Raw genomic sequence first — 24,771 nt, 5'->3', positions numbered from 1 at the left:
TAAGATCTAGGAACTATTATCTATCTAGGAACTATTAACTATTATTAATGAAATGGAGGCTCAGAAAGGTAAAGGAAGCTGCCTACATTAGGGGAGCCAGATTTGATTCTAGGCACCCTGACTCCAGACTGTGCTCTTGTGCACTGAACTATGCTTCCTCTCACTTTACAGCAAGACTCCACAGATCCTAGGCAGCTGCAAAATCATCTCTGCTCCAAGGCTGGCCAAGCTCTGAAGGGCAGCGATGGCCACCAGGCAAATGAGAATTTAGGGTGGATGTTTTATGCAGGAGAACTTTCTTCCCTACACTGACTACGCAGCCCACCTCGTGAGATCGGGGAGACTCTGTGAATCGAGACAGCACGTGAGCCGCAGAGGGAAGGTAAGTGAAAAGATCAGGACATCTAACCCTCAAGTGCAGGCTCCCAATTACTAACCTTGTAAATGTTTTGTAAGACAAGGTGCATTTTATCAGGGTGAACCGCAGAGAGCACAAATATCAACATGACAACATCCACAGACTCTGGGGGCATGTGTTCCAGAAGGTCATCTTTAGTCAGATCACACTGGAATACCTTGCATCTTTCTGTGTCATATAAAGGATTTTGCTAGAGAGGAGAAAAACACAAAATAATTTTAACACCACATCCACGCTGACACATAGAGAAAAAACACAGCATCAAAAGGAGATCCTACTTCTATGTGTACACTGCTGCACAGAAATCAATGATCACTTTGTAACGGGGTAAAACTGAGTAATGAACCATTTGCACATTAAAGCATGTAATGTTCACTACTGCTACAACAGACAATATTTCATTTTAACAAATCACGTTTTTCCTTTTAAAAAAAATTTTATTTTATATTAGAGTACATTTGATTAACAGTGTTGTTAGTTTCAGGTGTACAGCAGAGTGATTCAGTTATACATATATATGTACCTATTCTTTTTCAAATTCTTTTCCCATTTAGGTTATTACAGAGTATTGAGCAGAGTTCCCTGTGCTATACAGCAGGTCCTTGTTGGTTACCTGTTTTAAATATATTAACCAATCATTTTTAACTGAGTACGCAGTCTATCACATATTCCAAACTAAGCATTTTAGAAGCATGTAACTCCAAAGGGATGATAATCCAAAACCGGCCTCTGCTCCCTTAACCCTATGAGAAGTCCTTCCAACTTCCTTTATTGAGATGCTCCTACAGTTCTTCTGGGTATATTTTCCCTTGATGCAGCAAGCTAATAAAACCTAACTTTTTTTTTTTTTTTTTAACTACAAGTGTGTTCCTGGTACATTTTGGTTGATGGTTTCAACACATGTATAACAGCATTATGGAAAAAAATATCAAACTTTTCTTTAATGTGAATAAGGACTTTAATAAATAGAGAGATATACAAAGTTATTGGATGGGAAGGTTCAATGTTGAAAAGGTGTCAGTTCTACCTATAACTCCTCTTATAAATCCAATGCAATCTCAACTGAATCTCCACAGATTCTAGAAACTTGACAAGGTAAATTTTATTCATCTGGAAGTGAAAATCTTGAGGAATAGCCAAGATGATTTTTTTTTTTTGATAGTGGCCATCCTAATGGCTGTGAGGTGATATCACATTGTGGGGTTTTTTTTGTTTGTTTTTAATGTATTTATTTTATTGATTTATTTTTTTTGGCTGTGTTGGGTCTTCATTGCTGCGCACGGGCTTTCTCTAGTTGCAGTGAGCGGGGGTTACTCTTCATTGCGGTGTGCGGGCTTCTCATTGCGGTGGCTTCTCTTGCTGCAGAGTAAGGGCTCTAGGCACGTGGGCTTCAGTAGTTGCAGCATGCAGGCTCAGTAGTTGTGGCTCACGGGCTCTAGAGCACAGGCTCAGCAGTTGTGGCACACGGGCTTAGCTGCTCCACGGCATATGGGATCTTCCCGGACCAGGGCTCGAACCCGTATCCCCTGCACTGGCAGGTGGATTCTTAACCACTGTGCCAACAGGGAAGTCCGCCAAGATGATTTTTAAATGAAGAACAGTGGAAGAGGAGGCACACTACTGGACATCAAAACACATTACAAAATGAAGTACTAAAACAGTGCGGTTTGAGAATGGGGACAAATAGATCACTGAGACAGAACAGAGTCCCCAAACAGACCCATGTATAAAGAGGGATCAGTAGTGTATATGACAGAAGAGAGATGACAAAAATGGCAATTAGATTAAAAAAAAGGTAGATAATAGGGACTTCCCTGGTGGCGTAGTTGTTAGGAATCCGTCTGCCAATACAGGGGACATGGGTTCGAGCCCTGGTCTGGGAAGATCCCACATGCCGCGGAGCAACTAAGCCCATGCACCACAACTACTGAGACTGTGCTCTAGAGTCCACAAGCCACAGCTACTGAGCCCACGTGCCACAACTACTGAAGCCCACGTGCCTAGAACCCGTGCTCCGCAACAAGAGAAGCCACCACAATGAGAAGCCTATGCACCGCAACGAAGAGTAGCCCCCTCTCTCCGCAACTAGAGAAAGCCCGCGCACAGCAACAAAGACCCAATGTGGCCAAAAATAAATTAAAAAAAAAAAAAAAAAGTAGATAATACAGGTGACAATTATCAGGAGTGGAAAACGAATTTCTCACTCAATCCACTGTTTGAACAGCTAGCTCTATCCACTTGCGTTAGAGGACAGCAGACCGCTTGGAGTAATAAAAGACTTGCAGCTCTAGTGCAGAGATGTAGAGAGGTGGAGAGATGTAGCTCCCATCCTTATGGGAAACAAGCTGGACAGAAAGCAACTTTATGTGAACCCATGAAAGAACAGAGGTCAAAGAACCACCAGCCATCCCCAAATCTGGAGAGGGACAGGTGCCTTCAGGGAGACGCAGGACCCAAGCGTTTGCTTCCCTGAGGCAGTAGCCTTCAGCCTGGGAAGAGAAAATTAGAAATGTGACAAACAGCTGAAGCCATCGGGATGTTCCCACCCTTTGCAGGTGTTTCCACCAAGGACATCACCAGGCTCTCACAGAGACAATGGTGCTCTTTCTGGTGCTGGACTTTCTCACCTCCTTTAAGGGAAGAAAGGTTTAACCTGCAGGGGAAAAGTCATCTGAGGCCTGTATCCTTAGGGCACTGGTGGAGTACCACTACCACTGGGGGAGGGCCTTACTCTTCCCAGACCTAGTCTTAATCTGCAGAGAGAATGGCCTCAAGACCACAGAGGATGACAGAGGTGGGGAAGCGATGGGAGAGAAAAGCTCTATTCCTGGAGAAGCAGAAACACTTGTGAGGGCCACACCCCTAAAACACAAGTCCATTATGTAGTTCAAAAACTGAGAATCAGAACATTAGAGAAAGTCTCTTTCCCCACATACTACCAACAAGTCTCCAGTAATAACAGTGGATTGCTGGGAAAGCTGTGAAAGACAGACTCTTCATGGTGAACAGCACAAAGGGAAAACCCAAAGCCAAGAGGAGCAACAAAAACAAAGTCACCAGAGGAGTCTGAAGTCTCTGAGGCCCATAGCAACAACAAACCTCACAGGTAACTATAGCAACAAGAGACTTCAAATAGAGCCCAACTCCTGTCTAGATTATTACAAATCCTTACTACCTCAGTATCCACTGCCCTATATAACATACCCGGCTTTCAACAAAAAAGAACAAGGCATACCAAAAGGCAAGAAAAAATATGGTCTGAAGAGACAATCAATCATGAGAACCAGACTCAAATATGACACAGACGTTGGAACTACAGGTTTGGACATTTAAAATAACTGTGATTAACATATTAAAGGCTCTAAAGGAAAAGGTAGACAACATGCAAGATCAGATAGGTAATTTCACAGAGAGATAGAAACTACAAAACAAATCAATTGGAAATGCTAAAAACCAAAAGCTTAGTTACAGAAATGAAGAATTCTTTTGACAGGCACATCAACAGGAATGCCTACCGCCTAAAGAGGAACCAGTGAACTTGATGATAGGACAATAGAAATTACACAAACTGAAGAAAGGGAAAAAAAGTTAAAAACAAAAAACCAGCATCCAAGAGCTGTGAGACAATACAAATGGTATAACATACAAGTAACTGGAATCCTAGAAGGAGAAGAGGAAACAGAGCTGAAGAAATACTTGAAGATATAATGGCCAAACTTTTTCCAGATTGATTAAAAACCATAACCAAAATTTTAAAAGGCATATCTATGTGATTATAGAACTTCTAAACAAGACATAAAACCTTAGTACCTTAGAAGGAAAAGATTATCAGATTGGTTCAAGATGGCAGAGTAGAAGGACGTGCGCTCACTCCCTCTTGCGAGAGCACCGGAATCACAACTAACTGCTGAACAATCATCAACATGAAGATACTGGAACTCACCAAAAAAGATACCTCATACCCAAAGACAAAGGAGAAGCCACAATTAGATGGTAGGAGGGGCGCAATCACAATAAAAGCAATTCCCATAACTGCTGAGTGGGTGACTCACAAACTAGAGAACACTTATACCACAGAAGTCCACCCATTGGAGTGAAGGTTCTGAGCCCCACATAAGGCTTCCCAACCTGGGGGTCCGGCAATGGGAGGAGGAATTCCTAGAGAATCAGACTTTGAAGGCTAGCAGGATTTGATTGCAGGACTTCGACAGGACTGGAGGAAATAGAGACTCCACTCTTGGAGGGCACACACAAAGTAGTGTGCGCACTGGGACCCAGGGGAAAGAGCAGTGACCCCAGGGGAGACTGAACCAGACCTATCTGCTAGTGTTGGAGGATCTCCTGCAGAGGCAGGGGGTGGCTGTGGCTCACTGTGAGGACAAGGACACTGGCAGCAGAAGTTCTGGGAAGTACTCCTTGGTGTGAAGCCTCCCAGACTCTGCCATTAGCCCCACCAAAGAGCCCAGGTAGGCTTCAGTGTTGGGTCGCCTCAAGCCAACCAACAGGGAGGGAACCAAGCCCCACCCACCAGCAGACAAGCGGATTAAAGTTTTACTGAGCTCTGCCCACCTGAGCAACAGCCAACTCTACCCACCACCAGTCCCTCCCATCAGGAAACTTGCACAAGCCTCACAGATAGCCTCATCCACCACAGGGCAGAGAGCAGAAGCAAGAAGAACTATAATCCTGTAGCCTGTGGAACAAAAACCACATTCACAGGAAGACAGACAAGATGAAAAGGCAGAGGGCTATGTACCAGATGAAGGAACAAGATAAAACCCCAGAAAAACAACTAAATGAAGTGGAGATAGGAAACCTTCCAGAAAAAGAATTCAGAATAATGATAGTGAAGATGATCCAGGACCTCGGAAAAAGAATGGAGGCAAAGATCGAGAAGATGCAAGAAATGTTTAACAAAGACCTAGAAGAATTAAAGAACAAACAAACAGAGATGAACAATACAATAACTGAAATGAAAAATACACTAGAAGGAATCAATAGCAGAATAACTGAGGCAGAAGAACGGATAAGTGACCTGGAAGACAGAATGGTGGAATTCACTGCCGCAGAACAGAATAAAGAAATGAAGACAGCCTAAGAGACCTCTGGGACAACATTAAACGCAACAACATTCGCATTATAGGGGTCCCAGAAGAAGAGAGAGAGAAAGGACCAGAGAAAATATTTGAAGAGATTAGAGTCGAAAACTTCCCTAACATGAGAAAGGAAATAGCCACCCAAGTCCAGGAAGGGCAGAGACTCCCAGGCAGGATAAACCCAAGGAGAAACACACTGAGACACATAGTAATCAAACTGACAAAAATTAAAGACAAAGAAAAATTACTGAAAGCAACAAGGGAAAAAAGACAAACAACATACAAGGGAACTCCCACAAGGTTAACAGCTGATTTTTCAGTAGAAACTCTACAAGCCAGAAGGGAGTGGCATGATATATTTAAAGTGATGAAGGGGAAGAACCTACAACCAAGATTACTCTACCCGGCAAGGATCTCATTCAGATTTGACGGAGAAATCAAAAGTTTTACAGACAAGCAAAAGCTAAGAGAATTCAGCACTACCAAACCAGCTCTACAACAAGTGCTGAAGGAACTTCTCTAAGTGGGAAACACAAGAGAAGAAAAAGACCTACAAAAACAAATCAGTAACAATTAAGAAAATGGTAATAGGAACATATATATCGATAATTACCTTAAATGTGAATGGATTAAATGCTCCAACCAAAAGACACAGGCTTGCTGAATGGATACAAAAACAAGACCCATATATATGCTGTCTACAAGAGACCCACTTGAGACCTAGGGACCCATACAGACTGAAAGTGAGGGGATGGAAAAAGATATGCCATGCAAGTGGAAATCAAAAGAAAGCTGGAGTAGCAATACTCATATCAGATAAAATAGACTTTAAAGTAAAGAATGTTACAAGAGACAAGGAAGGACACTACATAATGATCAAGGGATCAATCCAAGAAGAAGATATAACAATTATAGATATATATGCACCCAACACAGGAGCACCTCAATACATAAGGCAACTGCTAACAGCTATAAAAGAGGAAATCGACAGTAACACAATAATAGTGGGGGACTTTAACACCTCACTTACACCAATGGACAGATCATCCAAACAGAAAATTAATAAGGAAACACAGGCTTTAAATGACATAACAGACCAGATAGATTTAATTGATATTTATAGGACATTCCAGCCAAAACCAGCAGATTACACTTTCTTCTCAAGTGCACATGGAACATTCTCCAGGATAGATCACATCCTGGGTCACAGATCAAGCAGGGGACGTGGGTTGGATCCCTGGTCAGGGAACTAAGTTCCCACAAGCCGTGGGGCAACTAAGCCTGCACATCACAACTACCAAGACTGAGCACCACAACTAGAGAGCCTGCACACCACAACTACTGAGCCCGCGTGCTCTGGAGCCTGCGCACAACTACAGAGAAGCCCGTGCGCTGCAACGAAGAGCCCGCGTGCCACAACTAAGACGTGACACAGCCAAAAATAAATAAATAAATAATTGGAGACAGTACTTTTTGCCCATAAGATTGGGAGATACAAAGAAGACTGATGTCAAATGTTAAGGGCATAGAGGAAAAAATATCTTTATACTATTGGTGAAATTATAAATTGGTATAATTTTCTGGATGGAAGCTTGGCATTATCTACTTAAATTTCAACATGTATCCTTTCTCCAAGGAATTCTATTCTATTATTCACCACAGAAATAAGTGCACACATGTGTTTTGGGGCATGTGTACAATTTTGATTACATTAACCCTACTTGTAAGAGCAACAAATTAGAAACAATTTGAACAATTATCAACAAGGCAATTGTTCCAGTATGGCATATCCGTTCTATGGAATACTACAACAGGTAAATGAAATGCAGTGGACCTACATGTACTAGGATGAAAAACTTGGCAAGATATAACATAGAGCAAAGAAAGCAAGTTATAGTACAATGTGATGCCACTATTTAAAAAGTCTAATAGATGCTAAAACTGAAAGGTTGATGGAAAACTACATATTTGCATGTTGCCAAAGTATCTCCCACATATCTGTTAGTGACAAAAAGAAAATACCTGTGCAATAAAGGAATTAGGTAGTTACTACCTTAACCCAGCGATCAGAACTAGCATCACTTACAGCGAGATTACATTGCTGCCTCCTGGTAGGATGCAATATGAAAGAAACAACATCACCTACTAAAGTATTTTTGCCCAAAGTATTTTACCTGATTTAAATCTAACTTCTAGTTTACAGGAAATACAGAAACAAGTTAAACAATGATTAAAAGAAACAATCAGACCCAATTTGGAATGTGGGACCTCATTATAGAAAATGGCTTACTCTCTGAAAATTCAATGTCAGTGGGGAAAAGGTCAAGGGGAAGGCAGGAATGTTTTAGGCTAAGGAGATTTAAGGTACAAAATAAAGTGTAAGATGTAGTCCTTAATTAAATATAGCTATAAAAGACACCTGGGACTATTGGGGGAAATCTGAATCCAGACTGCGTATTAATGACATTAGGGAATTACCGTTATTTTTCTCAGATATGATAAGTATATTGTAGTCATGTAGAAGAAGTCCTCATTTTTTTTGAAGATGTAGGCATACATATTTAGGAGTGAAGCGTGTCAACATTTGTAACTTACTTTAAAACAGTTCATCAAGTCTATAAAGCAAACATAGCAAAATGCTGGCAATCATTAAATCTGGATACAAGGATAAGGATGTTGTTTGGTATTTCCTTCTACTTTTCTGAATACTGCTATGTTTCTGTATGTATTATACATGTATGTAAACAGGAAAACTAGGTTCACAGTGATCATAGCTGGTTAGCTTCAGGGAGAGGACTGAAATTGGGCAAATGGGTGTAGAAGGCAGGTCCAACAAGTCTAGGAAAATATAACAAAACACACAGCTGGTGCACCAACCTTGACATATTCAACTGCTCTTGGAGAAAAATCACAGGCATAGGCAAAGATATTCGGATCTTCTAAAAGCGGGAATAAACAGTTCCCAACCCCACAGCCAGCTTCAAGCATAGTCAATTTTTGATCTTCAAACTGAGGAAAGAGAACCCAAAGTTACAGTACACTACATTTACATAAAGAAGAAAAAACTAAAAGGTCCAGAACACGAGACAAGGTCTCTGTCCCCATGGAGTAGACAATTAAGTGAACTGATAACCCAAAGCCACTGATACCTCGTCCAACACTGGGCAGTTTGGTTTGGAGAAAACACAGCATAATGGTTAACAGAATAGGCTCTGAGGTTAAACCGCATGCACTCAAATCTGGACTGCTCCCCTTGCCCCGTGTTCTATCACTGGACAAATCACTTAAACAGCTTTGTGCCTCAATTTCATCAGCAAGTGGGGATAATTGTAACACCAAACTTCACCACGTTATTATAAGGCTTAAGTTACAGAACACACGTAAAGTTCTAGAAAACGGGCATGATAAAGTGTTCATCATTATTATTATGAACCTGTCATTGAAATCATTCAGCATGAATTTAATATTTACAACTTTCAGATTAGCTTTAAAGAAACAGAAAATGCCCCTTTTTTTTAACTTACAAAAAAAGCATATATTTATCTACTTTTCCTTCTCTTGCCATAATACAGAAGCATGATGCTGATGGCCTGATATGTCGGTATGAAGTGGCTGAAAGCCCCACCAGTCACTGATTTCAAAATTCTGTGACTGGCCTTTGTTAGACAACAGGACTACAGTTACAGCGTCTTTTCTCCTCTGTATTATACAGCTCAGCAACTGCTAAAACTACTTGAGACAAACAGTGTATATCTAAGGTACAAAAATTTATGAAGCCTCTGAGAGGTTTCATAAATTATCTCACACTCCCCCTGGGAATGCAATAAAGCACCCCTCTTCTACACATTTTAAATGAAGAACAGCTCAAATAACGTGTAATATTAGTTTACCTCTCTACATGATCTGAGCTCCTCAAACTCTCTGGTGGTCCAGTGTCTATCTTTGAAGAAATTAGTGCTATTTCTTTTGTAAAAAAGGTCCCAGTTCTTCTGAGCCTCTTTTTCCAGTTTTTGCTGTTTAAAATCAGACACTAAAGCTTGGTCTCTTTTCAGTTTCTCCTCTTCTTCAGAGCTGAGAATCCTTGCCTGAAGCCCTTTCCTTTGCAAAGCAGCCATCTCCTAAGTTGATGGTCATATATTTAACACTGCTGGAGATTCTCCATTCCTGAACAACCTGAGGAATTCAAGCGGATACTGCAGACACAGGCAGGGTTTTCTCAGATGTGGTCCCTCAGGTTGGGTCCAAGCCTCAGGCAGCATCGGGAGTTTCGCAGGAAAAAGAATGAGACTCCGGTTGGGGGGGGGGGGTTCTAGAACAGTTTTTTAAAGATGCTGAGTTAGTGGTCCTACAACAGTTCTTTCACCTAACAGTTCAACTCAGCAAACATTTACTAGGTGCTGACCTTACACAAATCCCTGCCCCGCTATGGAAGAGGTCACAAAGACCAAGACACAGCCCCTGCCTTCAAAGGGCTGACATTCAGCGGCCAGGGCTCTCACGCACAGAACTGTAATTCAAACCAGAGTAAGTTAACTAATACAAAAAATCGCTCTGGTTTAGAAAAAGGTCACTGCCGAGAACTGACTGAGAAATCTTGGGTTCATCAATGTTCGGTGTCCGTGAAAGGGGTGTCTTACAAACAACCACAACGGCTGCACGAACTGGAAGCGGGTGGTCAATTCACAGACAGAAGGAGGGTCACCGTTTCCAAGGACCGGAGACTCAGTGTTTTTCGGGGAAAATGGAGCTAAGCCCGCGTGGCCTGAGTCTCTGAGTCTTACGAACCAGAGGTGGCGTCACTTCCCGGGGACTGAGGCCCTCACGCCGCCGTCGGCACGCGAAGGGGAGGAAGAGACTCAGAGACGCGTGGCGTGGGGTCCCCAGGACACTCGGGATAACCCGGGCCGCCCGGCCGCCAGGGCCTGAGAGGACGGCGTGAACCTAGTCCGTCGCGCGCTGGGGCCCCGTCATAAGTACCTAGGTTCACCTGGAGGGTGGGGCCGGGCGCGCTGAGCCCTCAGCCAGGCCAGCCTCGGAAGCAAAATTTGGGAGCCACAGCGGCAAGTTCCTTCGACTGGACAAACCCCCCGGAAATACCTCGAATCGGGTTTCTCAGGCAGAGTCCTCTGCCCTGGCACCGCCCCGCCACTTCCGCTCCGGGCCCAGAAGTCCCTCCTCGGCGCCGGAAGTTCCGGGGCCCAGCTTCCTCAGAGTCGTGCACCTTCCGGACGCGGAGGCCGGGGCTTGCTTCCGGCCGCGGGCGGCTTCCGGCTCGGATCCCCGCGCGACCCGGAACGCTGTCCCGGGAGCGCGGCTCCCCCGGACGCCGGTACCGGCAGCTCGGGCCGCGGGCGCGCCAGGAGGGCACCGGTGCGGGCGCGAGGCCCGGGGGTGCCATGAACGGGACGGCCAACCCGCTGCTGGACCGCGAGGAGCACTGCCTGCGGCTCGGGGAGAGCTTCGAGAAGCGGCCACGGGCCTCCTTCCACACCATCCGCTGTGAGTCCGCGCCCCCACGGCTGCCCCTGGCCTCCCTCAGCCCCTCCGGTGTCCAGGGAGCCCTGCCAGCGTCAGCTCCCTTTCTCTCAGCCCGGATCCGCCGGAACCTCGGGTTTTTCCCAGCTCACTCCCAAACCAGAACTTTACTCCCTTCCCACTATTCCTCTGCCTCGTGATACCAAACTCTTCTTCCGAAGACCATTGGCCCCTTTTCCTGCCGCGTCCAGCCCTCCCGCGCGCTGAGGCTCCCCCTCTTATTTCTGAAAGGCTGCGACACCACATCAGGCTCCAGCTCTTCTCTGTAGCCCCATTCCCGCCATGACCCCGCTGGGGGTCTCCACGCTTCAAGGAAACTCTTGTCGTTTCCTCGGGATCCGCGTCCACTCCCTCCTATTCCATTCTCTTCTTCTTTGTTTTCCTCACTTTTCTTTCCTCGTCCGTTTTGGTTCTGGCCTCCCTGACGCAGTGTTTCATCCCCTCTGCAGCCCCAGAATCCGCATCTTCTCTGCGCCTCATCAGGGCTTCCTCCTCCATGTCTCTATGCTAGCTTTTCGTGTGATTTTGATGTCTTTTGAGGTCACCTGGACTACCCCAACTTTTCCTCGGGACCAAGTCCCTTGTGGGTGAAGAATAAAATTAGAATTTGAGAACCAGGAATAAGTTAGCGCTTGATCTGTGTTTGGAAGCAGGAGCGAGCAGGCCTAAGGAATGTGGAGATAGTCATTATGCTGGACCTTCTTTTTCTCCATGATTACAGACTCTATTGAGAGAGGGCCTTTCCACTCTGTGTCCTGGGTGAAGAATTGGCTGACTGAGCATCCCGCTGTGATTCACAGGCTCCTGGTTTCCCTTCCTGGTAGCCCCAATGCTGGTTAAGACATGTTTTTGTCAGAGGAGCTCCTCCTACACGTGACTCAACACCTTGGAAGAGGGTGTGTTAGATAATGCAGTTCTATCTTCCTGTGGTCACTTGCCAGGCCATTACTCTGCTTCCTACTGACAGCAGGTCAGCCCTTTCAGAGGGAGGGTATTGGGAATATGATAAGAGCGTCATTTCCTGAGCAGTTTACTGAATTGATGTTTTAGCAGAGTGAAGGGCAAGGTGGAATGTAAATAAGACACTTCACAGAAGCACCTGGCCTGCCGTTTGAGGCAGGTTTGTGTTAAAAGGGAGTAAGGTGGCTGTTCATGCTGTGCTTTAACTGCAATTCAGAAACATGGGCAGGATTAACCTTTGGAGATACAGTTCAACCTTCTGCTCCAAACATCTACAGGAGTAATCCTTGTTAAAGCTATGGAGCTGGGGTGTGGCAGATCCTATCTTTGCCAGTTCCTATCAAAATGAAATCAGCTTATATGGTGCTATGGCCTTTCATATTTCATATCGGGTTTTACAATAACAGGATTTTAAAAACATGCTCTGTTCCTTTTGATCCTTATAATAACCCTAGTAAAACACCTCATTGTGGATAATAAGACATTAATTTTTCATCTGTCACTTGGCGGAAGGGGATATCTTTGCTTAATAAAATGTTGTGTAAATTCTAGCCTTTTTTCTTCAAAATAATCCACTGGGAATGAGAAGAAAAGTATGTGGAGGTATAGATGAAACAAGATTGTCCCTGAGCTGGTAATTATTGAAGCTGGGTGATAGTACACACGGCTCATGGTATTATTCTGTCTGCTGTTGTGTATGAGAAGCTGTCCACGATGAAATACCTTTTTGAAAAATTCTAAATGGTGTGTATTTTCCATTTATTTGAGTTATAAAAAATTTCAATTCTTACATGGGAATGCCCTGCAAACCCTTAGCATAAGTAACCTGGTGGATAAATGCTTTTTACCTTTCCCTTTAGATGACTTTAAGCCGGCATCTATAGACACTTCCTGTGAAGGAGAGCTTCAGGTCGGCAAAGGAGATGAAGTCACAATTACGCTGCCGCATATCCCTGTAGGTTTTATCCCATTGTTGTTTTTTTTTAATGTGGAATCACAGTGAATCCTCATATTCTATGTTATTGCAATTTGATTTCCCTCCTATTTAAATATTTCTAGATTTCTAAAGTGCCAGTATAAGGGAAAAAGGAATTTTGGGGGTGGGGTGGGGTAGAATTCATGCTTCCCAGGTACTTGAGTAAAAATAATTCTTTGTCATTTTCCCCAAGCTCCCTTTTCCCCCATTTGTCCCAGAGTAGACAAGGTTTCTGTGTGGACGCCTGGCCCCTCCCTTAGACACACGTAGCTTCCCCCCAGCAGCTACAGAGAGAAAGGCCCAGGTGCCCTGCGGATGTAAAGCAGCAGCTTAGGAGTGCAGAGGGCAGGAGCAGGGTCGACACGGGTCATGAGTCTGGCAAGGGGTGATGTGCAGGCTGGTGGTTTCAGGCAGAAACCAGAGGTGCAGAGCCTTCAGCCCATTTAGGGCTGAGGAACCGGTTAAAAGCTGAATGGAGAAGCCTTGCCCGAGGCGGCGCTCTGATCACAAAGCCCAAAGGATCAGACAAAATACTCTTAATGACCATGGGTCAGTGCATGTCCCAGCCCTGTCCTGGAACATCAGTTCTCAGTAACCAGTGATAGAATGAAAAGGCTCTGGACAGGGAGACCTGGGAAGCTTTGTGCTGGGGAAAACTTATTGTCTGCTAGTTCAAACTGCTATCTCATTACTTGTTGCCTTTGGCAAGTTACATCATCTCCCTTTGGACCTTAGTTTCCCAAATGTAAAATGAAGAGGTTAGATCAGTGGTCCCTAAGGTCTCTTCTAACTCTTAATTTTTACTGTATGAATAAGGAGTCAAGCAGCCAAGCAATTTCTGATTCCATACAGAGGATTAAATGCTATATTTGACAAATATTAATGACCACCTACTGGGTGCTGGCTCACTACTAGGTACTGAGAATACAGTCTTGAAAAAAACAAGCACGTTTCTTGCCCTTAGGGAGTTTAAATCAATATAAGAAAGCGTAGCACTCATTTTGGAAAATCTGGGAAGGCTTCCCTGAGGAAGTGACCTTTGAGCAGATTTGAAGGTTGAATAATTAAAAGGGAAGGAGAGGGTGAGATGTTGCAGGCAGAAGCCCTGTTAAATCCCTGCAAGAAAGAGCTTGAGTCTGAGAGAAGGCCAGCTCCTTCTGCTCTGGAGCCTGCGGAGCCTGCGGTGAGTGGAGCCGGGCACGGTGGAAGGGCCAGGTGGCTCGTTTAAAGATTTTTCTTCTTTGGCCTTAGAGTGATGGGTGATTCAGGGGCTTAAGCGGGTGAGTGGCATGATATACTTACTGTGAACCAGCCAGAATAACGAGCTGCCATTGGAGAATGCTCTGTGGTTACTTGGCATGGGGGGAAGCCTGGACTCTCCTATTACAAGGAAGTGCGGAGGTCACTCACTAGCTTTACTGCTCATAGTGAGAGCTCTTCTCAGTGTCAGACACGTAATGCGTAATTTATGTTTCTCAGTTCACGTTTTACCATTATTTGTAACATTTCCCAAATCCCTGGAAAAATGTACAGTAATTTAAAAATTTTATATTTATTTCTTGATTACTTAGAGCCAGTTGCACAGTCACAGATTCTTGCTGTATTGTTATTTCCTCCTTCTTTTTGCTTGGGAAGCCAGCAGGAGTTAAAATACAAATCGGTTCATTCTGTTCCTTTTTGAGTAGCTCTGATAAAAGATGCGATGAGGTAAAGCCACCTGTAAATTCAGTTTTGATATTCATAACTGGTGTGTTTGGTTTGATTGTCTGAATTGTACTTTTGTGGCGTGTAGGGATCCACACCACCGATGACTGTGTTCAAGGGGAACAAGCGACCTTACCAGAAGGACTGTGTGCTTATTATCAACCACGACACTGGAGAATATGTGCTGGAAAAGCTCAGCAGCAGCATCCAGGTCAAGAAAACAAGGTATGTGAAGAAGCAGGTACAGATCAGTGTGCCGTTTCTATAGATTTACATTATCTATTCAGTTATTTTATAAGGATGTGAGAACCTGGGTGCTTCGTGTCCTGTTGGCAGTCTCAGCAGCTCCACCTCTCTCTTCTCAGACAAGTCAATAAAATATCTTTTCCTCAAAGGCAATAAAGAGGGATAATGCTTTTAAGACCTGAAACATAGAAAACATTGGGGAAAGGAGTGTACTATATGATTAAATCAATTTTATTAATTTCGTGATTGTTGATATAGTACCACCAAGGGGTAAGGTTTAAATTTACAGACTTAAAATTATGAAAGAGTAATTGAATAATATATATTCTTTATTAGAGTGAAAACGTAAAATTTTTACAAGGTACATTTGAGGTCATTATTACACCAAAGTAAAGCTTTGTCTATTTTTTTTGAATAATGAGCTCTCTTTAATTTTTAATTCAACAGACATTACACGTGTCATGTGAAGCCAATTAGATTTTACTTTAAAGTCAAATTTCATTCTATAAATAGAAGTAACCCAGTGGTTCTATCTTTATATTGTAATACAGTAATTATTGTAATAGAGTAATTAAATTTTAAAGAGAGTATTTGATGTTTTTCTGTTTATGCTTCCTCAAGCCATTTTTCTTTACTCATTCCACAAAAAGTAAAAGTACCTACCATTTATTGAGGGTACTTTATTTATTTATTATCACATACCAGGCACTGTGCTAGATGTTTTACGTGTATTATCTAATCTTTACAAATAACTTTTGAAAAGGTGGTGGTGTTACCCTTTCACACACACACACACACACACACACACACACACAGACATACACACACACACACACACACGACGAGACTGAGGATCAGTGAGATTGTGACTCACAGTGTGTTTGTGTTGATTACCTCCACCAACCAGGTGCTGCTCTTAGGCCTCTGAGAGCTGATGGTTGTGGGAGTTTGACTTACTACTCAGTGTCGTCTGGGAACTAGCAGTATTTTATCACTTAGGTGTTTCTTATAAGTGCAGAATTTCAGGACATACTAAGTCAGAATCTGCACTTTAACGAGATCCCCAGGTGATCTGTGTGGACACCAAAGTTTGAAAAATGCTGAGCTAGTCCATTTACAAAAGAAATTGTTAACGGGTAGCATTTCCTTGGTCTGGGGTGGAGTGCTCTGCCTGCCTGCGTGCCAGCAAGAGCTGGCCTGTGACAAAATGAGCAAGCAGTAAATAGATAATGGAAAAAATTGCTAACAGGCCAGTATTTCAAGAGCTAGTTTAATAAATCACGTGTAATTGTAACTTTATACTGCGCACAAGGTGAATAGTTAACAATTTTCCGTTATTAAAATGGGTTCTCGTAATCACACTGTATCCCACCTCTGTGTCTTACCTGCTGCTTGATATAAAATGTGAGCTCCATGAGGGCAGCGAGTCTGTTTTATTCATCTCTGTGTCTCTGGTGCACGGTGCAGAACTGGAATGCAGTAGAATGAGTAGTTTGTGTGATAAAATTAACAAATATCGGTATTTTGAAGCTGTCTGTAAAGAGCCTGGGGTTCTGCAGAGACTTCCAGGTGCTTGGTAAGCGAGGCAAATCTGAGAACCACTGTTCTTGCCCCTCCAGTTTAAAGTCCGTATCTCATTTCAGAGCTGAGGGGAGCAGTAGAATCCAAGCCCGAATGGAACAGCAGCCTGCGCGTCCCCCACAGCCATCACAGCCACCACCGCCTCCACCACCTGTGCCATTCAGAGCTCCAACAAAGCCTCCGGTTGGACCCAAAACCTCTCCCTTGAAGGATAACCCCTCACCTGAACCTCAGCTGGATGATATCAAAAGAGGTAGAGAGCATCTTCTGGAGCCATGGTAGCAACTTGGAGGAGGGTATTGATGTTTTTGTGGGGATCACAAGGCCACGTACGCGGCGGCGTGGGCATTCTCCGCCATCGTAACCGTTTCCGCAGGGCCCGCCGTTCCACAGGTGACGGCGGGGCGGGGCGGGGAGGCGAGGTTTCACTTGGCTCGTTTGACAAGAGAGAGTCTGGAAGAGTGACCTGAGTTGTGGCTGTCTTTGCAGCTTTCTGCTTAGAGGCCTGAGGTTTAAACCAGCCTGCCTGCCATCTAAAGGTCCATACGGCACACCTTTTAAGGCTTTGAAAGAAGAGAATTGCAAGGTACTGGGGGTAAAAACCAACTGTGCCAATGTTAGTATAGTGTCTGGGTTAAATTCCACGATCACTACTTTGTATTAACAAAGGTACGTAAATATGATAGCTCCTGGGACACTGGGGACACTGGCCTAGAAGGACTTTTGAGGTCTGGTCAGGCTCTCCAAGGTAAAACCAAGACAGAGGAACTCACCTTGGCTCTCTCCCCCAAACAGTGGATGGTTTTAGTTGTCCAGACACTTAGGAAGTTATGAAAGTAAGTGTTATATTTCATATTTGTGAAGTTTTGTGAAACAAAATTAAATCCATAACAGTAGTAAACAGGAAAAGATAAAAAGTTGCCCTTGGGAAGTTTGCCTTTTCCACCTTGTGGAAATAACTGTCTTTTCACAAACGAGATCACTCTCTGCGTGGTACACAGTTCTTAAGCCTCTGGATTTTTTTTTTTTTCTCATGGATATTGGAATGCTGTCTGTGGAAGTTCTCACTTTAGTTGAACAGGAATTGGACCATGAGTGGTTGTTGCCAGTTATGCTTAAAGGAACCATAGTCATTTAAGGCCTCGTGGTAGGTTTGGACAGGAAAATCTGGCATCTTCCTTGATGTAGCCTATGGGGAATCGTTAATGTACTCACTCACATTAAAATGGTCAGGTAGAACGTGTGTTTCCTTCCCTGCTTTACATTTATTAAAATTGCGGTACCTGAAGGCATGGCTGTAAGTCAAATGTGTAAAAGCACAGAGGAGGGATGTCGTCCCACCATCTTTCTTCAGCCACCACAGCTCCTCCTGCGGGCCTTGTTTACCTGTGGAACGTGAAAGCTGGAAAGGCCCCCAGAGGCTGTCCGCTGTGGCCCTTCCTTTTTCCAGAGCATCTTGGGATATTCATTGCCTTCCACCTGGGTCTCCCTGATGGTTAGAGGTGGATCCAGAGCAAGCACTCAGACCTTCCAGTTCCTGGTCAGGTATTTCTCAGCCCATGAGCAGAACATTGCTCTTCTCTTATTTGGTGTTTAATCCCATAATTCATAATTCTTTTTTTTTTAAAGTAGATAAAGGCAAAATAGACAATTCATTTCTCAGAAGAATCATTATCCTGGAGCAGTCTGCTTTTTGGTTATTTTGGGTGAATTAAATGTTTCCATTGTCTCTCTGGAGACATGTTCGATGTTTTTGTTTGTTGGTTTTGGTTTGGGTCATTTTGTTTGTTTTTAAGGACTCAAGAAGCAGGAGTTCCTTTTCAGTTATTCCTCGTTGCTCTTGGTTTTGCCAGCTTAGTGTTTACAGAGGCTCAGCGCGCTGACCCCCGTCCCGTCATTTATTCCAGAGCTGAGGGCCGAGGTGGACATCATTGAACAGATGAGCAGCAGCAGTGGAAGCAGCTCCTCAGACTCCGAGAGCTCGTCAGGAAGCGATGACGACAGCTCCAGCAGTGGAGGCGAGGACAGCGGCCCCGTGTCCCCTCCACAGCCGTCACACCAGCAGCCCTACAACAGCAGGCCGGCCGTCGCCAACGGAACCGGCCGGCCGCAAGGCAGCAACCAGCTCATGAGCACCCTCAGTAAGTGTGCGCTCCCGCTTCTGGGCCGTGGCGGGGGCTTGGGGGTGGGCAGAGGGAATGTCAGGCCAGAGCTGGAGCTTCTATTTATCTTACACTAGAGTCTATAAACCTGAAGGTACTTAAGGCATAAGAAAGGGTCCTTACAAAGACAATTTGAAGCAGAAAGAAGTTACCAAACAGTTAAAAAAAAAAAGCACAAATCTAGAAATCTGTTCCATCTCTTTTCTTTTCCTTATTGGCACAAATTAGGTTTTGTGAATTCTGGAGAGTGCTGAAACGTGAGCCGCAGGGCTCTGTACTTTTGCATATACCAGGCTTTAGGGGTGCCGCCTGCCCCCACCCAGTCCCCCACCTCCAGGTTTTGTACAGTCCTGAGAGCCCAGTGCCGTGAGAGTGCGGTATCCCACAGCCCACAGAGTTGGGAACCTGTGCCCTTAGCAGGTGTTTGGCGACCAGCTAGCCTTCGCAGGAGGGAAGGAAGGGACATTATAGCGTCTGGTGGCTTTCAGTGCAGTTGGTGGTAAAGCAAAGCAGGGGAGAACAAAAACAAATGTCTTTGTCTTGGAGGTCGGGAGAGTGCAGGTTCTCCGCGCCCTCCTCTCTCCCGACTCCCTGGAGTTGGATGTTCTCTTCCGGTCTGACTTCCTGTGAGGAGGCTGGAAGGTCAGGGGGCAGTGGCGGGGAAGCTAGCCTAGGTAACCCTGCTCCTGTGGGCCGGGCAGAAGTCACTCTCAGCTCCACACTGTAGACGTCAGGTAAACCCCTGATGTGAGGGCCGGCCCCAGCCTTGTAGGACGGTGAAGAGCATCCCTGGCCTCTACCCACTTAGGTGGCGGAGCACCTCCTGCTTTCCCCCAGTGTGTCAACCCAGAATGTCTCCCGGCATTGCCAGATGCCCCTGTGGCGTTGGAATCAGTGCCAGTGGAGAACCACTGTGCTGGGCCTCGCTCTACTAACTGAGTGAGGTCAGCCCTGTTGTGACATCAGTTAAGGCTGTTATCTGCTATCCTGTTAACACAGGCCCAGCTTCTGGATATCAGGGTATACTTGATGCTCTTCTCAGTTGGCTTGGGACAGTAAGTTTCACACTGCGAGTTTGGGATTCACAGTGGAGAACGACCAGACATCTACTGTGGCTATAACTCAGCTCTTCATTTTGCCCAGTCAGTGCTAAACTCTTCCTTAGAAGAAAAGAGCCAAAAATGGCTCAGTGCATCTTACCTACCTACCCGCGCCGTAAACTTCTGTTAGCTCTTCATGGCTCCACGTCCTCCTGGCCCGCGGCTCTTTCATGGCAAGACCTTAATCTTTGCATACTTCATATGCAATAAAGTACTGGAGTTATTTAAACCAGGATCGTCAACTGGAACCAATTTATAAACCCTAAAATCACAGTAAATAGCGCAAATTTGGTAAACCCTAATGTGAAAACATACAGAGTAATGATAATATTGTTTTTCTGAATGGTAATGTGTATTATATCTTCTCCCCCCCAAAAAACAAATGGATCAGTTTGAACCTGGGTCAAATTGATTGTATAAGAAATTTCAGAACTGGGTTTTCAGCTCCATTACACTGACCTGTTTACGTGCATGTCACCTTCTTTGTAAGTGATGGCGCTTAGCTCTGCTGATTGGAGGTTGTCAGCTGGTGTTGATCCCATCACCTTCCCCACGTCTAGAACAGCAGATGTCACCTTTTTTGGTCTCAGACCTCTTTATGTCATAAAACTTATTGAGGACCTCAGAGAACTTTTGTGTGTGTAGCTTATATCTATCAATATTTACCATATTAGAAATTAAAACTGAGAAATACTTAAAATAGTAATTCGTCTAAAAGAACAACAGTAAACCATCACCTGTTAACAAAAATAACATTTTTATGAAACATAAATTTTCAAAATCAAAAAATATTTAATATGAAGGGTAACTTACATTGCTTTAAATTTTTGCAAATCTCTTTAACATCTAGTTTAGTACAAAGCTGGATTCTTACATCTGCTTCTGCATTCAGTCTGTTGCCATAAGTTGTTTAGGTTGAAGTATATGAAGAAAATGTGGCATCACATAAATATGTAGTTAGAAAAGAGAGGCCCTCAGGTCGAATCCTTCTGAAAGGGTCTCAGGGACCCCATAGTTCTCAGAACAAACTTTGAGGAGAGGTGGCCTAGAGATTAGTAATCCAGAAATACAGAAGTTCACTTTTCTTCTTTTCCAAGTGGTATCTATCATCTGGGGTCCTGTTATTCTTATCATATTAGATGGGAAAACTTACATTCTTCACTCCTAAAACCTAAATGTCACACACTGGACAAAACTTTGAGGCTTTACAGAGCTCTTTAGTTCAGATTTGTGGTGTAAGGTAACGTGAAGATTCTGGCCAGAGGGGTCAGGGGGGTACTGGATTAGTATATGACTGGTATGCACAGTATAAATAGTATTCAGCTTCCTTAACAGGAAGCCCAACTTGGTATTATTTTCACTTTTATAAAGCAACTTAATATGAACAATTCTACTAGACAGTGAGTCAGTTATTTATAAATATTTTTTGTTATTTATTGACACATGTGAAAGCTGTCTGGCCTATCCCTCCCCTGTTTTATCCCAGAGAGCAGTATTGCTGTGCTTTGCAGATACCAAAAATAGCAATTCTTTTAAAACGTGGACTGCACCAGTTCTGTCACTGAGCCAAATCAGTTTTCCTCCCTAATTAAATGGAACTGGCCTGGTTTTACTGTAGTGTGAGAGCCCAAGCAGTCAACCAAAGAACCGTGGGGAAGTCATTTTTAAATTGTGTACTTTGGGTTTGATTTTGTTTTCTCTTTATAGGAAATGACTTGCAGTTGAGTGAGTCTGGCAGTGACAGTGATGACTAGAGCCGGATCTTTCGAAATCAACATTTTGTGCACAGATCTGCCTCGAGACTGGGCTGCTTTAGCGTGGAGTCCACGCCAAGAGGAAAATGTGGGGATCAGTGACTAGGAGGAGTTGGAGGCTCTGGAGGGCTCAGATGTGCATATCTTTAACATAGTGGTGACGGGTGATTTTCTTGTGTAATTTTTGAACAATGTCACGTTTCAAAGTTTTAAGTAGATCTATAGCAGAACTAACAGAATTATATCTCTTATTTGGTTAACACTGTTAACGAAAAACAGACAAACGTGCCCTGGTTTAGGTTACTCAAAGGCCGTTTCTTCACCTAGCCAGTGATCCAGTTGTAAACCTCAGCAGCCACCAGCTTGGCCAAATGGTCTGCACCAGTGAAGTGAAACACAGTCTTTGAGGGGTGGGCAGAGAGGGAAACCTCAAACTGCAGCATAGACGCATGTTTAAACCACTTTCAATTATTGACACAAAGTGGTGAGCAAGTTCTGTCTGACCCAGCCTGACAAGCCTGTGTAGAAACGGACTTCAGGATGGAGTCCGAGAGTGTCAGCTGGGGGGGACCTCGGAGCTCTGCTGGCTCAGCCCTTCGTCTGCGCAGTGCTGGTTTCGGGCCATTGTCTTGCCCCCAGTCCGGGCTTTTCCCACCGCTCCCGCCCCTGAATCTCACTTACTAGAACCAGAGATTCTTACACATGGGACTTAACAGTTGTGCATTGGAGCTTTTATTGGATTCCAAAAGAAAGAAGTGTTGGCTACTTCTAGCTCCAGTTTAGATCCAAACAGTCCCTAAGTACATGAGGCTTGGGGAGCAGATTTAACCAGCAGCCACTGTGCTGATGCATGTGACTCGATTAAATTGAGGCTTTTAGTTGCATGTGGATCCATAATGAGTGTGTTTCTTTCAGTAGGTTTCAGTGGGGGACTAGGAGTGGAAGAGAGGTGAGGTGAAGAAGCCTCTTTGAGCAAATGAGCTGGCAGCCGGTTTCCAGACCAGAATCTGGATAGGACTCGTGCAGTGTGAAACGAGCACATGTTTTGATAAGGTTTTTCTCTTCATGCTTTTGTACCACTGTTTGTGTCTGACTCCCAAACTGATTTGTATTTTTTATATGCAACTAGAAGAAAGTCACAAGGTTGCCTTCTGCAGCGGGCAGTTTCCAGATGAATCTGTTGTTGCAGGAAACTGGTGACTAGTAAATGTTCCGTATGCAGCCAATGTGTGATAAGTCGTCCCATAATTAGTATGGAGTAGCCCATTTCTGTAATTTGAATGACTGTGTCCTGAGAAATTTCTGTCTGCTTTGGTTCAGTGGTATCAAGAACATTAAGAGTGATTTTTCTTCCTCGAGGTGGCCTCTCCCTCCCCAGCTAGTGGAGGGAAGCAGTCTGGACCTAGAAAGAAATTAGATGATCCGTGGTGGGGGCTTAGAGTTGAGCCTTGCAGAGTCACCTGTTTGACCCACACAGTGACCCCAGTGAGCTGGAGAAGGGGGGCCGGCAGCACGCTCACGCCACTCTGCCAGGCGCCACTCAGGGGTCCACGCCAGTGCCCTGTGCTGGGTTCTCAGCCCATTATGAGACTTCAGTGGATTTCACAGCAGGTAGGAACTTACTTATAATGAATTGATCCTTGCATTTTAATTCCTTGGTAATGACAGCTCAGGGAAGCCGAAGGCCATGGTTGGGAGACTTGAATTGTTACTGGATGTGAGAATTGTTTCACTGCTCTTAACTTGCTCAAGCTGGGGCAGGTTCCAGGAACTTGAACTATAAATAATCTATTCAAGCCTCTCTCTTTCTTTTTTTTTTTTTCCTCCTAGAGTCTTGATATATGTAGACAGAACTGCGGTTTGGGGCCTGTCGGGTCAAGATGTTTGTTTCTATAGGAAGTGCTTGCAGGTGGCAGTGGGCTTGGTGAATTAGGCTCTCTGAGCTCAGACCCTCTCCCCGTCATCCATCCTGCCCGGCCCTGCATGGTTGTTAACATCTGCTAGCACAGCTCCCGTTTTGTTCTCTGCACAAAAGCCTTTGGCGGTTCCCTCCCCAAGCCCTCCAGCTTTACCCAGCAGAGTAAGGAATCTTTTCTTTTTGGAAATGAAGAATCTGGCCTCGTAAACTACTTCTCACGAGTGCCCTCCTGCCAGCCAAACTGGACTTGTTCTTCCTGCCTCCGTGCCTTGTCACTCTCCCCTCCCCCAGCCCCACTCAGGGGTCTCTGTGGGTGCCCCCTTCATGGACTCCTCCTCTGTTGGTTTCACCAGCTGGAGTACTGTGTGCACACACGGACCTTCCTCTTGCTCGAGCTCTGGTTGGTGTGAACTCCTTCAAAGCAGGCACCGTCGTGGTCATCCCTGTTCCCTAGAGGGTGCACAGGAACAGACCTGTAGATGCTCACAGCCTGGTGGGAAGGGGGCAGAGAACCAGCCAGTGGAGCACAGAGGGCAGACGTAGAGGAAACATTCCAGGTGTCTGGAGACAGCTGGAAGCTATCCACTCTGATTTTCGTGGTTTTGAAGTCTCTAACTGAATTGTTAAAATTGCCTTTTCTTTGTTCTGTGTCACGTCTGCTGCGCTGTGGTTCATACGGCAAGGTGTGAAGACTTAAGTCCGAAGCACCTGAGGAGCCATGGCAAGCAAGCCACAGTAAAGCCGTGATTTGGGGAAACTTAACAAGCTAGAGGTTTCTCATGATGCCACTCATTTCTGTAGCAGAATCATATTTTTCTATGTGTGGTATTAATGTGTATGTGCTTCAGGGGTGGGAAAACTTGAAAATTCCAAAATCCTTATTAGTTCCCTATTTGAGAGGCTGGTTAAGTAGGGTGTGTGTGCGATGGTGTGTGTGCGTGTGATGTATTTATTGCATTATTTTGAGAGAATAGCCGTCTGTTATGTGGCTGTACATTAGGTACAGCCAAATTGAATATTTCCATTTGGCGAGGAAGGTAGGATTCATGAAACTCAGGCCTTAACCAGTAGGTTGGATGACAAGACCAATTGAAGCGTTACGAAATGTCTTTTTGTTGCTCCTGTTATTTTTGTCTTGGGTTCATTGTCTCATTCTTTAATGATTATTAAAATCTTGTGCCTGAAAGTTTATTTTGCTTAATTATGAAGTAGACATGCACGTTTATATTTATGTAAAGTATTTGCTGTAAAGTGTTTTTGGTTTATTCTCTTAAAAGATCACTATATTTAAGTAAAAAATGAAAGTCAGCAATACACTTCA

At 44.4% G+C, this 24,771-nt stretch overlaps 2 protein-coding genes across 6 annotated transcripts in view; one reads left to right on the top strand and one right to left on the bottom strand.

Annotated features, from left to right (window-relative positions):
• METTL6 (methyltransferase like 6) overlaps positions 1-10,669 on the bottom strand; it is an 18,813-nt gene extending 8,144 nt beyond the window's left edge. Inside the window, exons 1-4 of one of the 5 annotated variants that reach the window (XR_005019649.1) lie at positions 10,492-10,637; positions 9,405-9,823; positions 8,392-8,523; positions 438-608 (exon numbers count right to left, since the gene is read on the bottom strand). Coding sequence is in view for 4 of the 5 variants with exons in the window: in XM_036849738.1 (XP_036705633.1) it covers positions 438-608; positions 8,392-8,523; positions 9,405-9,629 (528 nt within the window). In the remaining variant the exon portion in view is untranslated. Of the gene's footprint in view, positions 1-437; positions 609-8,391; positions 8,524-9,404 lie in introns of all 5 variants that reach the window. The other 4 variants (XM_036849738.1, XM_036849736.1, XM_036849740.1 and 1 more) reach the window with 4 other exon arrangements.
• Positions 10,652-24,771, top strand: EAF1 (ELL associated factor 1). Its single transcript, XM_036849741.1, has 6 exons — positions 10,652-11,013; positions 12,870-12,964; positions 14,778-14,914; positions 16,579-16,769; positions 18,424-18,657; positions 21,486-24,771. The coding sequence occupies exons 1-6, from the start codon at positions 10,911-10,913 to the stop codon at positions 21,530-21,532; spliced, it is 807 nt and encodes a 268-aa protein (XP_036705636.1). The 5' UTR covers positions 10,652-10,910; the 3' UTR covers positions 21,533-24,771.

This window comes from Balaenoptera musculus, chromosome 4, assembly GCF_009873245.2.
Source record: "Balaenoptera musculus isolate JJ_BM4_2016_0621 chromosome 4, mBalMus1.pri.v3, whole genome shotgun sequence".
In the NCBI taxonomy this organism is placed as follows: Eukaryota; Metazoa; Chordata; class Mammalia; order Artiodactyla; family Balaenopteridae; genus Balaenoptera; species Balaenoptera musculus.
This window is presented reverse-complemented; position numbering and strand designations above follow the sequence as displayed.

What these genes read in the sequence shown, in the direction of transcription:
- EAF1 (XM_036849741.1), top strand. Translation starts at nt 10,911, where the DNA reads ATGAACGGGACGGCCAACCCGCTGCTGGACCGCGAGGAGCACTGCCTG. An exon ending in TTACGCTGCCGCATATCCCT is followed by an intron (nt 12,965 to 14,777) that starts GTAGGTTTTATC and finishes TGTGGCGTGTAG; the next exon opens with GGATCCACACCACCGATGAC. An exon ending in CCAGCTCATGAGCACCCTCA is followed by an intron (nt 18,658 to 21,485) that starts GTAAGTGTGCGC and finishes TTCTCTTTATAG; the next exon opens with GAAATGACTTGCAGTTGAGT.